A 16,109-nucleotide genomic window follows, 5' to 3' on the forward strand; every position below is an offset into this window, starting at 1 on the left:
TAATCTATAAAAATACACATTAAAGTTTTTAATTAGCATTTTAATCTGTATTTCCCACATTTATCTGTAAGATGTACAACTCTGTATAATATGCACTTTTATCTGTTTAATTCACATAATCAATTTGACAACTTCAAGCATCTTATGTAACATTTAATTTAACGAAGAAAAAAACATGAATCGAATATGATATATTTGAATTTTCGATGTCGTTTTTAACAATAAAGGTGGATATTAAATTACTTACGGGATATTAAATGTAAAGATATTTAAAGGATATCTGTATTGGGTGATTTGATATTGGCTTTATCCAAGGAGTTGTAATGGAGTATATTCGCAAGGATTGCCGAGTGAATATACACCATTTTAACGAGTTGGATAAGTCAATATCAAATCACACAGTTATACATGTAGATGTTTAATTTATATGATGCGATTTTTGTCTAATGTTTTTTTTTTAAATTTGAGATAACCCTTTTGAAACTATATGAATGATTTCTATTTAAACTGATGACACATAAATTGATGACGTTGCACTGTTGATGTTGAAATGGCGAAAGGTAGAATATTACGTAAAAATAAGATCTTTGCTATCTGCGTCCTTCAAAACATGTGTGACAATCTGCGTCTTTCAAAACATGTGTGACAATCTGCGTCTTTCAAAACATGTGTGACAATCTGTATCTTTCAAAACATGTGTGACAATCTGCGTCTTTCAAAACATGTGTGACAATCTGCATCTTTCAAAACATGTGTGACAATATCATGACGAGCACGAAATAAGTGTGAACGGTCAACAGGTTTGCCTACAGTCTCTCAGAAAACGGTAATTAGTACGTTCATGGCCTCTTTTTCAAATCAATATCAAATTTAATATAGGTATCCGGTTTACTTTTCATATGATTTCAAATTAAATGTCATGGAAATACCGTATTTTCTACATAATTTAGCTTAAAGAATAAATGCATCATTATATCACCAATGAATATATGTGATTTGTGATAATTTGAAGGAATAAAGGCGAAAAAAAGAGAGAGAGAATGGGTTTATGGGCTATGAAAAAGCAATTAGCAAAATGAAACAATCGTCTAAAATAAAGCCTAAAGCCTAAAATAAAATAGAAACCAAATCGAACTGATTATGTCTTTTTGGTCTAATTTACGAGAAAAATTCCAAGCTAATATGATACTCGTCCTATAAAGCACTTTAAATCTTGCTTCATGTATATGTATTTCATTCAGAGCCAAGAGATATATATTTCATTGTACTTTGTCCAAAACAATATTTGTGTATTATATTATATAAAAGAGTGTCTCACTTTTTCTCTTTTAATTTCTTTGTGTTCTTGTTTTCGAGAGCGAGAGATAAAAAATCGATATTAGTATCACTTACACTTGTAATCATTATTTAACATAACTTACCTGAATGGCCTTATCCGCTCAAGTGAAAGACAGTAAAAGTCCATACATATTTAAGGAATGACTCTAATTCTTGGCCAAATTATTCGATTATAACCTGGTTTGGGTCAGTTTAAAAAAAAGCGTAAACTGACCCAAACCAGGTTATAATCGATTAATTTGGCCAAGAATTAGAGCCATTCCTTATAATTTAATTTTAAAATAATTGAACAACTGTGGGTGTAAAATTGTGCTGCTTTTTATGAGTTCAAATTTGCCGCTCAATAACACATCCCTGGTAACGGAAGTGATATGAAACAAGGGGAGGTAATAACTGAAACTCGGATCTAGCAGCCATGATGCTTCTTTACTCGAGGTAAGATCGAGATAATGTTTTTGAAGTTAAAGGTACATTTATTAAATTTGGAATTTTCTATGTATCCCAAGGACTGGAAATGAGGGGATTGCATGGATACAGATGATTCAGCTGGTTGTCAAGGGGGTGTGTTCCCATACCAAACCAGGTTATTGAGAAATATTTTGTTCCTTTTTGGAAATCAACCAATGAGAGACTAGAATACAAACAAAATTAAATTATTAATCGATAAATCTGAAAACTAGTACAATAATGTTTTGATGTCCAATTGATGATTTGCTACGGAGGGCTATAATATTAAATTTAATTTAGGTAATATAGTCCAAATGGCAAGTAAATATGCTTTTTTTTTGGAAGTGGCTAGATCATTGCACTGAGTAAAAAAAATTGCAATTATTGTTTTAATATTTGAATCAATTGATAAATGATACAAAGTTGTAAAACATTTTATGTCGTTTACTTGTTTTATATTTGCTGAAGTACTAGGTAAACGCAGAGAATAAAATGGACTTAAAATAGATAGATGTACTACTGTATTTGGATTTTTTTTCTTTAGCTTTATGACAGTCGGGATGTAGAGTAAATAAATTTCGGAATTGATTTTGAGAAGGGGAGGGGATTGAAAGAAAAAAATCAACAACTTTCCTAAAAAAGAGTTCAGACCCCAAAGAAAGTGGAAAAATTTCTAATCTCTAGATTTTTTACCCCGTGGGAATGTAAGGATCCTTTGACAGGGAGTAGTCTATCCAGCCAATCAATTAAGGACAGATGATACAAACATTTTTTTCTTTGAAAAAGATTTAATATCATGTCACAAGTTTAGAAAAGTGGATGGTTATTAGAAATTTTTCTTCTAAGAACCGGAATATGAAAAAGACTTGGAAAATATTAGTAATATTTCAATGAAAAATACAAATATAGACAAATTATATTCAGTAAAGGTTTACATGTGATTACAAATTTCAGAATATGTTAACATGATCCTAAAAATGTGATATAAACTTAAGAAAAATATACCGAGCCAGGTGAATTTTATTAGGAAAAGCTAAATGTTGCTAAAGTTCTTTCAGTATTTCTCGGTAATCACATAAGTTTAAGATCTATGATGATCTAATTTTTTTTCAATGGTATTTTTTGAATACCTTAAAAACATGCATGTTCTTAATAACCTCTGCCATTTGGTTATATTTGATTAACAGATACAATTTTTCAGAGCTGTGTGTCCGTGTGAGTCGATTTGGATTTATGACGGAGAGGACGTCACAGACCAATGTAATAACAAAGGCTATTTAGCGCACATGGGAAAACGGTGCGAAATTTGAAATATGCAAGTTTCAATTAAAAAAAAAACAATTTTATATCTATGTAGTTATCACTCCTTTGTAATGAAAGCGGAGTTTTAAACGTTAATCACCTAATAACGAAAACAAGTGGGATTAAAAGCAAGGAACAAACACACAATAAAAACTTAAAGGAGATTTTAATTAAAGATTCTGTAAGAAATGGAAGTAGCGAATATCATAATATTATGGATAAAATATTATTATGAAAAAGAAATATTTGACACTCAGTGGAACAAGTGGAACCAACTTCTTTTGTAATTCTCTCTCTCTCTCTCTCTCTCTCTCTCTCTCTCTCTCTCTCTCTCTCTCTCTCTCTCTCTCTCTGTGTGTGTAAAAATACACAATTATGTCACAAAGATTAAGAATGATCTGTATAAAGTTAATTTTGTTTAAAAAATAAAATTAGATAAATAAATAAAGATTCTGTAAGTATATCTCAGAAGGAAATTTTAATTGATTTTTATTTCTTACGTAAAATACATAGGATGCAACCATATCTCGTTGCAAATCTGCTTTTGTTCTATTCATATGTTTCACTAATCTTGGTCAATATATCTTTACTTTGCTCAATATTCTTCGATACAAATACTCTAGATGCTTTCGACAAAGACAAATGTGGTAAATGACTAAAGAAAAGGAACTGGTTCTATAACAAAATATTGCATTATGAGAGAGAGAGAGAAAGAGAGAGAGAGAGAGAATATAATCATATATCAAAGCATTAGACACATAATCGGAGAAATCAACACATTTTAACCTAAGTAGGAAAACATCATCAATGTCAAATTAAATAGGATACCTAAAGTTAAAACAAACAATGTTTACATTAATAAATTATCAATATCAAAACCGAAACAGGATTCGAGAATTCAGACAGTGTGCAACAGGTTGAATATACAAATGAAAATCAGATACTAACTAGGATGCTTATTAATCATCAAAATTATATTTAAACTACGGGAGCGTGTTAGCGCTACTTACACATTTTTTATTTACTTTTTCATTTGAAAACCACACTGAAACTGAAAATGTTACACAATAAGTAATTTTACAGATTAATCTGTAAAGTTTACACATTAATCTGTAAAATTTATACTTTAATCTGTAAAAAGTGCACTTTAACCTGTAAAGTTCATACACTGTAGTTTAATCACCTTAATCTTTATAATTTTGGTCTTTGAAAAAGCAAGTAGCAAAATGAAACAATCGTGTCAAGTCTAATATACAATGAAAACCAAATCGAACTGATTATGTTTTTTTGGTCTAACTTACGAGAAAAAATCCAAGCTAATATGATACTCGTACTATAAAGCACTTTAAATCTTGCTACATGTATATATATGTACTTTTTTCAGAGCCAAGAGATATATATTTTATTGTGCTGTGTCCAAAACAATATGCGTATTATATCATATAAAACAGAGTTTCACTTTTTTCTTTTTTAATTTATTTGTTTTCGAGAGAGAGGGATAAAAAAATCGATATTAGTATTACTTACATTTTTAATCATTATTTAACATAACTTAGGCCTACCTGAATGGCCTTACCCTCTCCAGTGAAAGACAGTCCTTCATATTTATCAATAAATCTGAAAACTAGTACGATAATGTTTTGATGCCCAATTGATGATTTACTTTCGAGGTAGGGGGAGGGGGCTATAATATTATATTTAATTTAGGTAATATGGTCCAAATGGCAAGTAAATATTCTTTTTTGGAAGTGGCTAAATCATCGCACTGAGTGAAAAAATAGCGATTATTGTTTTATTATTTCACTCAATTAATAAACGATACAAAGTTGTTAAGCAATTTATGTCGTTTACTTGTTTTATATTTGTTGGAGTAGCCTACTAGGTAGACGCAGAGAATAAAATGGACTTAAAATAGACATATGTATTACTATATTTGGAAATTTTTTCTTTAACTTGATGATAGTTTGGATGTAGAATGAAAAAAATGTCGGAATTGATTTTGAGAAAAGGAGGGGATCGAAAGAAAAAAAAACTCAACAACTTACCTAAAAAAGGGGTCAGTCCCCAAGAAAGTGGGAAAATTTCCAATCTCTAGATTTTTTACCCCGGGGAAATGTAAGGATCCTTTGACAGGGAGTAGTGTATCCAGCCTATCAATTAACATACTTATAGTTTTAGCAGTACAATTTACACTTTAGAAAATAGTGTTGTAAGGAAACAGACTTTTGTCATCCCGATCCCAACCTATGTGCCTGAATGTTAGATTCATCTGCAAAGTCGCAAACACGTATTATTCGTTTCAAGAACAATTTTTATTAATTGGAAGTACATTGAATCCATTTTAAGTTCCATATAAAAAAAGAAACCCTTAAGTTCACCTTGATGTTAACATGCATATGAACTAAACAAATATTTTTTTCCATAATAAATGATCTCAGCTAGGAATACGACTTTTCTACACTGTATACAATCCTTCCTCTCCGTAAAGTAAAAACAAGGCTGTTTGATATCATAGACAACTGCTTTCTTTGGAATCCTGATTAGAAATAATTCTGCTCCTTATTATCTAAATGACCTGTTTGTTTTTGTTTTTTTTTTTCAGAAACGTCTACTTGAAAAGAAGAAAACACTTGCAGTGACCTTCAACTCGACATTCAAACTTTACAATGGCCGACTTGTTTCATACCAATTTCTTTTTATAAATACTAAATTTGACTTCGAGATGTCATGTCTACGTGTTCAATACCTAGAGCTCACGGCGGATGTGACGTCAACAGGAGATTTTTTTCTCCTCCGGGGTACCTAATTTCACCTCTGAAATCTCCGGGGGTTCGTGCGTATGCCCTGTTTACAGTATTGTATTATTTGTTATTCTAATTATGGGATCGACATCTGTTTGTTATCTTGAATATCTTCAACCTTTTTCCATTCCAAATTAAGCATGTTGGCATAGAATAAAAGGAAAATAAGAACAGGGATGCTATTTGGCATTTTCGGTAGCATGGTCTAAATGTTATACATGTATATAGCATAGCAGTGCAAGTGGATATTGGCCACAGATGGAGAATTAAAGCACTCAGTTATTCAACCAAAAGCATATTACATACTGTTAAAGCGCTGTTACATATTGTGAACTAACACAAAACACATGTTATATGCGTTCAGTTGTAAGAGAATTTCTTTTTAATGTTGATCCATTATCCCGATATAAGGGTTTATATGTATTGCCAGCCCATTCGTATTTATTTGGAAGGAAATATACACGATGTTTCTGAGGGCATTTTCATTGCTGTCTGTAAGGAAGTCTCTTTTTCATTTTGGTACCTGATAATGATATTTATTACAAACGTTTCATAGGATCCTTTTACCAAGCTTCATGACACATAGAAATTTTCTTCTAGCCATAGGGTTTTCTATATTCCCCTGTAATCAAAGATTTGGTGGTATATAGTTTTTGTAGTGTCCATTTGTTTGTTTGTCCGCAAAAACTTTAACTTTGTCCCTATCTTTCGATTTAGTGGTGCTATGACATTCCTATTTCTCAAGACAAAAAAGACAAAACCTTTTTTGGGGTTACCACCAAATTAGACCTTTTGGCCTTGACCCACTTTTACACAAAAGTTCCAAACTTTTACTTTGGCCATAACTTTTGAATGTTTAGGGCTAGGGCTTTCATACTCCAAATATCTAATCCTTGTGAGTAGATAAAAAGACCCTTCATTGGATACCAACAACTTTGAACCTTTGAGCTTGACCTTGGATTTTGACCTACTTTAAGAAAACAAACTTCTCCATATCTTATGAGGATTTGGGCTAGGGTTTTATACTTTACATATTAAATTCCTGTGATGAAAACTTTAATTTGAATTAAGAACTTTGACCTTGATGTCAGATTTTAAACAACTTTTTAAAAGTTTTAACCTTAACGATAACTTTCGAACGGTTGTGGCTAGGGTTTTCATACTTAATACATGTAAACCTTGTGACTTAGACCTTTCTTTAGAAACCAACAACTTTGACCCGTTGACCTCAGAGATTGACCAACCTTTCAAAATCTTATCATTGATTATAACTTTGAACAGGTAGTGCTAGGGCTTTCACATTCCACAATTGTATTTCCAGTAATTGCATTTCCAGTAAGAAGACCTTACTTTGGGAAATACTAGTATATATTTAATTTGCATTTAAGAAAAGTTTAATCTTCCCTATGATCCCATACAAGGGCATCCGTGTTTCACAAACACATATTGTTCTTCACGTTTCTCTCTCATGCTTTGAATTATTTTCGTTTTATACTGTAGGTTCTTGTCGTGGTACATGGACGCTTTGGGACGTTTCTTCACGGTAAAAATTTTCTCTCAAATTTTTATAACGCAATTATAGCTGGTTAAACTATTTATATAAAAAAAAAACAGCAAACAGAAAAATTCTTAACGGCTCAAATTAAAGTCACTGCCTTGTACAAACAACAGAAGCAAAAGAAGAACAAAATTAGAAATTCAATTAAAATCCTATCAATTTCTAATGATGTATTTAGCTGATATGGTATATTGCTTAAATTTGTGAATTAAAAAAATATGATTAAAGCTTGAAAAAATCGTTATATGTAGGCCGTTTTTAAATCAAAATATAAACGGATTTAAAGAATTTCTGTTGGTAATATTCAAAAGTTTAACATTAGGTAAGAATATCGTAAAGCCTCTGATGACCGCAAATGAAATATAGGCCAATCAGAAACAACTACCGAGACATTGAACCTTTTGCATTTATAATGCATGGTTAAGTGAATTTTTTACTCAGTCTGTTAGAATAAAGTTTTTCGCAATTCTTTCACCAGAAAGCGTTCCAGAAGTTTCCGATGTTTCCTTCTTTTTTATATTGCGCCCTCTGGTGAGTGATTGTTTCTTACACGTGTCTTACTTCCCTTGTAGGAACTTCCTGTACAGAAGCCAAAGATCCGGGTCCCTGTAAAGGTTCCTTCCGGAGATGGTACTACAATCCGTCAGACTACAGGTGTCGGAGGTTTATATACGGCGGGTGTGGCGGAAACGGAAATAACCACAGGTCTCTAAGGAGTTGTCTGGATTCTTGTAATGATGGTAGGTCTCTTTAGGTTTATGTCTATATACATGATATATGTACAGAAAGTCGCCAACAAGCGTGGATCGATTGAAGACCTTTAAAATAAGTTGGGAATATGTTTTCGAAAATATATTTCCAACTTTTATTTTAAAGGTTTTCACAATAGGCTCCTCCTCATTAGAGTGAATTCAAAATTGTTCACATATTCTTTTCGTTTAATTTTAAATTATCTCTACAACACCCATGTCAAAGATTTTACTATAGTTTCTTTCTTCATTTAACATATAACAGATTTTTTTCCCAGTGCAATGTCATTTAGGTATGCTGAAATAAAATAATTCTTATTTTCAGGTTGTCCAAATGGAACAAATCCAGATAAAGTGCGATGCATTGTGGGAGCTTGCACCATTCAATCCTGTCGACGCTATCCATGGGCAATTTGTGTGTATGTATATATTTTGTACCATTTTTAAAGGTCTGGATCTTTTTTCGACAAAAAATATCAAAAGATCAAATAATTATTATTTTCATTCTCTTTAAATTTTAATATGGACTGTTGTTTTTCCTATATACAAATTTAACTTTTTAGAATTATAATTATATTTTGCATTCACCTGAAAAACATATCTCCCCAAAAACACAGTAGAAGAGGACAAAAAAATATTTTCATAACAGTTAACATTTTTTTTAAGTTAGCAAAATTATTCTATGTTTAATTATAAGGATACATCCGATACAGGAGTTTTAGGTAGAGTGATGGGAGACTTAGGGACATTTCATCATTTTTTTTTATAAATCTGCATTGCTGCTCACATGGAATGCTTAATCCTCATAGGCACCTAATCCCAGGTTTCCAGGTGTTTCCAGGTGTTCGTGTTTCGACTTGTTTTTGATTAGATCAATGAATCTATTTCATTTTAAGTTGCATTACAAAATTAACGTATCAAAAATTAATATTTATTTCTAATTTACAAATCAAGAAGATGTCAATACCTGTTTTTAGACCGAGATGCAATGGCTGTTTCTCTCAGTTCATCTTATTTGGGAGGGACGTCACACGCCAATGTCACAGACGGATTCCCGTGCCTCCCAAACGCCGACGACGACCGGTGCTTATCGTCAGGCGGCGGAAATCTGTAAATCGTAGACGGAACGTGAGTCGTAGACGGAACGTGAGTCGCAGACGGAACGTTAACGTGAGGCGAAGGAGGAAACATGTGAGTCGCAGAGAGAAGTTGATGGTTCCAAAGCCGAAGCCTGAGTAGAAGAAACTTCAAAAATCCGGAAAAGATTGAGCTTGGTGATATTATTTATCAAATAAAAGTGTGGGCATAATATGAGGCAATAAAGAAACATATAAGTGAACCTTCATGCAGTTTTCTTTTGTATTATTTTTTTAAGACTATAATATTTAAACGCTTAAACACAATACTATTTGTGTCTACAGATGTGCTAAAACGCAATCAATGGTATCAAACCTTGAAATGCACATTTGACGTAAGCACATTGATATCATTTATTTCTTTCTCGGATTTACTTACGGAGATTAATTTGTGTATTACCATCCTTCTTCTGAACAAGCTCTCTCTGAAATGAAACCTTAGCAGGAGACATGTCTTTAACTTGTTAGATACTAGTATTGATCTTCTTTATTCTCAAGTTAAATGCTGACAGATGTTTTACCTTACATTGTTTGATATTTTTTCCTTATTTCCCAATCATGACTCCTAAGCACAGCAAACACAGACCTCTATACCAGAGGACAGAGGTACGTGGGATCAGCCGGTCGGCAATGGTTGCTCACTCTTCCACCTGATCCAACTGATCCAACCTTTTTAAGTTTTAGAAGTCCGTGTTTGCTAAGTTCCTGATCTTTATTATTCTAAAGGACTTTTGAGCTTGAATACTGTTTTGATCAATTCCTTACACTCATATATTCTTCATTTCTACTTTGAGAAAAAAAAGTCTACTAACAATTAGAATTGATCGTTTAAATAAAAAGACGAATTGTAAATCTGAAGAAAATGTTTATATAAGAAGGTTACTAGATGTTAATTAATGCAAATTTTAACCTCTCCAGACTTCCGTCAATACATAGTGACTTGGGTGGAACAAATGAAAAAAAGTAAGATACATGTACGAGTACATACATCTATCATAATGTATAATCAGATACCTTATATAAATCATTATTCTGAAAGAAAAAATGAAACTATATTTTCAAATTTCACAGCAAAATTTTAACCGGCGACAATATTTCCTCATTTAGATAAGACCCTATATATACATGTAAGGCTTTGTTTCTCATATAGTAACTTTAAAAGGATAAAGGAAATGAAAAAAAAAAAAGACAAATCCACATTAATTTCCCTTTTCAGATGAATAATATTTATCTAACTATAAAACTAGGATCGAATTTCCCTTTCCTTTTTCTTAATTAGTGTGAAAAATTACATTATTTATGCGGAAGAGTACATTACAATAATGATAATAATATTGAAGTCATATTGTCATTAAATTTTATATGCATATGAATAAAACATTTCTGTTTTAAATTGAAGTAAATTACAGATTTTGTTAAGATGAGAAAAAAATTACTGCAAGCCATATACATGTACATGTATAATAAAAGCAAAAATCGCCTTAAGAACTAGCCCCACCCGAATTGCCTCTTGACCCCCGTAAAGTTACCCCCTCCCGACTCCAGTAGCGGCTCGAGTCAACTGCGGTAGGATGAGATCGGTTCTTGGGGCGAGACCTTGTAAACCGGGATCCAGTGTCTCAGTGATCAATGCGCCTCAGTGCCTAGTGTAGGTATAACATTTCCATTACAGCCTTCCATGCACCGGTGTAACGTTGAATTTTGACTTGGGTTGATTATGACTATGGTGGCATATTTCTGCCCCTTGTGTGCAAGTTATTTTTCTATCAAACATGTCGACATGTTAGATAAATATGTCGACATGCAAGATAGTTATGTCAACATGCAACATAAATATGTTGACATGCAAGAAAATTGCAATCAAATAAGAATTATAAAAAATCTTCAAAAATCTCAAATATTGCCCACATGTGACATCAAACATGCTAGATGCTACTTATTTATGTTAACATGCAAGATAAATATGTTGACATGCAACTTAGTTATGTCGACATGCAACTTAGTTATGTCGACATGCAACTTACTTATGTCGACATGCAACTTACTTATGTCGACATGCAACTTACTTATGTCGACATGCAACTTACTTATGTTGACATGCAACTTATTTATGTTGACATGCAACTTAGTTATGTTGACATGCGAGATAAATATGTTGACATGCAACTTATAAGTTGCATGTCGACATAAATAAGTCGCATGTTTACATAGATAAGTTGCATGTCAACATATTCATCTTGCCTGTAAACATAAATAAGTTGCATGTCAACATAAATAAGTTGCATGTCGACATATTTATCTTGCATGTCGACATAACTAAGTTGCATGTCAACATAACTAAGTTGCATGTCAACATAAATAAGTTGCATGTCAACATAAATAAGTTGCATGTCAACATATTTATCTTGCATGTTAACATAAATAAGTAACATCTAGCATGTTTGATGTCACATGTGGGCAATATTTGAGATTTTTGAAGATTTTTTAAAATATTTATTTGATTACAGTTTTCTTGCATGTCAACTTAGTTATGTTGCATGTTGACATAACTATCTTGCATATCGACATATATATCTTGCATGTCGACATATTTGATAGAAAAATAACTTGCACACAAGGGGCAGAAATATGCCACCATATATGACCTCTCTATATATGATTGAAAAATTCTGGAGAGGTACGATAAACTACAAACAAACGGTACCCCCACCCTCTGTTTTGATTGATTCCCTAGTGCTGCTACCGGTAATTATATTGTCCTTTCATCCTGTTAAATCTTGGAAACCCAGAAAAAAATCGCAAACAATCTTGCTATTACTTTTTTAGTTCATTTTTTAACGGGAGATTTACACTGAAAGCTGATTTTTTTAGAAAGAACTTTTCCTCTCGTATAAAAGCGTTGTTAAATGAAGCAGAAATTGTACATGAACATGTCCGATTTAATATGAGAGCACGTATTCGTTGGTTAGTAGCATATGGCTGTTTAAATATAGGACTGTTTTGCTAAAGTTGACATTAAAATTCATTTTTTTTAAATCACGGTTATAATTGTATAGGCCTATATTGCATATATTTTAAAATAAATTTGTTTCCTATATATTACTCACAAAAAAGTTTTTTGTTCGTTAATATTGTAAAGACACTGAATCTTAAAGATGGACATGTTCGTATATCTTGATTATCCTGTGAAAGTTAAAAGATGTATAAAAACGATAATCTAAAGAACGAGATGAGATTTTAATCAAATGATTGGAGATACGCACCTGTCTTTTCAAACGTGATAAAATAATATCCTAATAATTTGTCATATCATGTCTATCGCGACAAAAGTACACGCGGCACTGGTGATTAGGCAATAGTTAAAAAATGTTCGCTTGTCCTTATCCAGAATAAGGATTAGAAAAATAGATATGTAGGTAGTATAGATAATTGTTTTTTTCAAAGAGACTTTAAAAAATTTAAATAAACTTAATAAAGGAATAAGAAAGCTTTTTAATAAATTTTGAAAAAATAAAATGTTTCCTGGAGATTAAAAAGAGTTTCAAGTCCAGCCATTTTCAGTGAGTCGGTTGGGAGACGGCAAACCAACAGTTTTTTTTTTTAAGTTGGCCTTAACAAAAAAACCTATGAACAGCTGGAGATGAAGTTTCATGCACATATTATCATGAAGGTTTGTTTTACTTTTATCTTAGACTCAGTGTTCCTGATTATTTTTGTTCTTGTTTTTGACCGCCTTTATCTTTAAACAAGAACAATATTTGTGTCATATTAAGGACATTGATCTGTCATCGACCACTTTATATCAAATAAGACATAAATATAGATTTTTTCTACAAGTTTTAAGGGCCCTTCATACATTTAGGCCGTAGAGATGGCTGGCTGATAGGTGCGATCACTCCACCCCCCCCCCCCTTTTTTTCAATCATTGAAAATTTTTTTGAACCACACAATGTTACTTTTAAGTCTTTTTTAAAGGATTTTTGCTGGATCTTGTTTATCTTTAAAATGTGTTTGGAAAGGAGAATGTATGACTTCATGAATGTGTCAGAACCTATCAAATGGTATCCATTAAAATAATAACATTATATGGAAAGTATACCCTACCTAATCCTCTCCGCATCTCCTCTCCAGAAAACCAGTAACGATTTTGCATCCATGAAAAAATGATTTTTGGCATTAAAAAAATCTTTAAAGGTGCAAAGAAAGTGCCAAAGAGTGCACTTTTTCAAAAATTATTCCTTAAAAATCGTAGATATTTTCATATGCAATGACGTCATATGTTCAAAATTTGACTTTTTTGGGAGGGGGGGAGGGGCAAAGATATGCAGTATACTGCATATAGTTCTTTATTAATTTAAATCTACATGGATGGTTTGCTGATAATGTTTCTCTTTCATTGCAGGTTTTTCTCTTGTTTTATTTCTGTATTTTGGTGAAATCCGCATTTTGTGAGTAAATTACATACATTAATTTAAACATCATGTAGAAATAAACATGAAGATACCCAATTTCTGGGTACCACCCAGATCCTTTTAAGTATTCATAAAATCTAAAAGCCCACAACACTATCCAGTCCTCTTCAGTGCCAGTCTTTGTAAAATACAAAATCTGTATATGTAACCTTATCCCCTACCCTTTTTAGCGCACATATGTTCATAAATATAAACTGCTTCAATCTCTTCTTTTCAGGTTCAACCTCTTCTTTTCAGATTCGTGCCAGGTTGCATTCTTGATTGGAGGGGGGTTATATTTGGAGGGGACATTGAGATATCGATAACAGAATAAGTATAAATAGCGAGGTTTTTTAAGCTTTCTAAACATATGTTTGCAGCATCGGTATGTCACCTTCCAAAGGACGTGGGTATGTGTGACGGATTATGCCCTCGCTGGTTTTACAACTCCCACACGCACAGGTGCGAGGAGTTTTATTATGGCTGCTGTGGTGGGAACGCAAACAACTTCCGAACGGAACAGGGATGTCTGAACTCGTGCACCAATGGTATATAGTCGACAAAAATATAATGTCTACAACGGTATAATGTGAGACTGAATACTCAACAAAGATATAATGTCAATAACGATCTTTAATATTAATAACAGTAACTGTATAATGTCCACAACGGCAAAATATAAACAATGGTATTAAGTCAACTAAGGTACATGTACATGTATAATATCAGTCTACATTGGCAGGACTACAGTATAACTTACATACATGTATTGATGATTTTTTCCAATTTTTCTATATTGCTAAAATGTTACATTTATTGACTGTTAAAAGTGTACCTAAACAGTTGAAATCCATAATTATATTCTCTTTCCTTTCTTTTGTTTATCATATCCTGTTAAAGGCTGCCCAAATGGCAAATCGAACATATTTTGTAAAGCACCTGCTTGCCAAGTGACGTCATGTCCAAATTATCCAAGTGCCTCTTGCAAGTAAGTATTTATTTCAATTATCAAGCATAGGTACATGTAGGTAACAATAACCTGCATAAAATATAAAGTATTAAGTCATTAAGTATTAGAAAGTCATTAAATAGAAATGAAGCTATGAGGAGATAGCGTCGGAACCAGAAGGAGGGGGCTCATCCCCTCTTATTTTTTTAATGATAAACATTATATAGGCATTTACATTGATACTGAGACGAAGGTTAAGCCCCCTTCCCCCTCCCCACTGTTAACAGACACAGTGCAATCACAGAGTGGTATAGATTTTATCTATATTTGTATACAAAGTGTTTAGGTAAAATCAAATATAGTATAATTATGTTACCGGCCCCTGTAAGTGCAATGTAATCAAAAAGGGTAAGTGGTGGTGGCGTTTGAAAAAAAATTATATATATTGACCCCACCCCCACCAAGAAATAATTTTTTCACCTTTTTTCGCTTGTCAATTTATTTTTTCGGGTTCGTTTCATTTGTCCAACCACCTTCCCCCTTCCTTTTTCAATATTAATTTGCTTCCGACGCCGATGGATGAATCAAACTTGCTGCATGATATATTCCATTAATTTTATGATATCGGTTAATGTTTGTGATATTCATATAACAGTCCCCCTGGGGTCTTTGAACATATTGTCCTCCTGATGTACTTATAAATCACAATATACTGTTAAAAATTGCAAAGTCCTGGAGCAAAATACTAATTATTTTAAAAACAGCAACACATGACTTTGAAATATAATTTACTTGTAAACAATTTTATCTTCCAGAGAGGTGTGTAACGGCTGTGTGGCCATTTTCACGTCTAACGGGGAGGATGTCACCAGTACATGTCAGTCACTGGGATATTGAAAAGGAGTTGATCCCTTGTTTCTTTGTAATGAAATAAAGATTTTTTTATAATAAAAATTAAATGTTGCTTTCTCCTTATAAAGCGATATCCAGAAAGATCCTCTCATCTATACAGTGTATACATTCCCATTTTAGAAAGGACCCAACCTGGGCTTCTCCAGAATTTGTTTGATAATTTAATATTAAGAGTACAGGTACATACTGTACATGTCTAACAATTTCAGCCTCTTGAAGATTAAATCGATATTTTATTCAAATAAAAATATCAGTACAATTATTTCACACAGTTGTTAAGTAAATCCTGGGTGTAAACATACATGTATAAATCATAGGCATCTAACGTTACTTAATTTAATATCTTTTCTAAAAAAAATATATGTACTCCCTACCTAATAAAAGGTAGGGGGTATATTTTTCTATTAAAAATGAATGAGTAACGCCAGGTGCTTGTGGTATAAATACATATACATGTACATGTATT

At 32.4% G+C, this 16,109-nt stretch overlaps 2 protein-coding genes across 2 annotated transcripts; both read left to right on the forward strand.

Annotated features, from left to right (window-relative positions):
- Positions 1-6,352: 6,352 nt before the first annotated feature.
- LOC134228523 (papilin-like) lies at positions 6,353-9,466 on the forward strand. The gene is made up of 5 exons (XM_062710182.1): positions 6,353-6,382; positions 7,389-7,431; positions 8,019-8,186; positions 8,521-8,614; positions 9,173-9,466. Exons 1-5 carry the CDS (start codon positions 6,353-6,355, stop codon positions 9,432-9,434), a joined length of 597 nt encoding a protein of 198 aa, XP_062566166.1. The 3' UTR covers positions 9,435-9,466.
- Positions 9,467-12,978: 3,512 nt separating this feature from the next.
- On the forward strand, positions 12,979-15,638 carry LOC134228521 (tabkunin 1-like). Its single transcript, XM_062710181.1, has 5 exons — positions 12,979-13,001; positions 13,734-13,779; positions 14,163-14,330; positions 14,683-14,770; positions 15,547-15,638. The coding sequence occupies exons 1-5, from the start codon at positions 12,996-12,998 to the stop codon at positions 15,626-15,628; spliced, it is 390 nt and encodes a 129-aa protein (XP_062566165.1). The 5' UTR covers positions 12,979-12,995; the 3' UTR covers positions 15,629-15,638.
- Positions 15,639-16,109: the final 471 nt, after the last annotated feature.

This window comes from Saccostrea cucullata, unplaced genomic scaffold (assembly GCF_032062105.1).
Source record: "Saccostrea cucullata isolate Sc308-1 unplaced genomic scaffold, CSIRO_AGI_Scuc_v1 ctg213, whole genome shotgun sequence".
Lineage (NCBI taxonomy): Eukaryota > Metazoa > Mollusca > Bivalvia > Ostreida > Ostreidae > Saccostrea > Saccostrea cuccullata.

What these genes read in the sequence shown, in the direction of transcription:
- LOC134228523 (XM_062710182.1), top strand. Translation starts at nt 6,353, where the DNA reads ATGTTTCTGAGGGCATTTTCATTGCTGTCT. An exon ending in CTTTGGGACGTTTCTTCACG is followed by an intron (nt 7,432 to 8,018) that starts GTAAAAATTTTC and finishes CTTCCCTTGTAG; the next exon opens with GAACTTCCTGTACAGAAGCC. An exon ending in TCTGGATTCTTGTAATGATG is followed by an intron (nt 8,187 to 8,520) that starts GTAGGTCTCTTT and finishes TCTTATTTTCAG; the next exon opens with GTTGTCCAAATGGAACAAAT.
- LOC134228521 (XM_062710181.1), top strand. An exon ending in TCTGAACTCGTGCACCAATG is followed by an intron (nt 14,331 to 14,682) that starts GTATATAGTCGA and finishes ATCCTGTTAAAG; the next exon opens with GCTGCCCAAATGGCAAATCG. An exon ending in TATCCAAGTGCCTCTTGCAA is followed by an intron (nt 14,771 to 15,546) that starts GTAAGTATTTAT and finishes TTTATCTTCCAG; the next exon opens with AGAGGTGTGTAACGGCTGTG.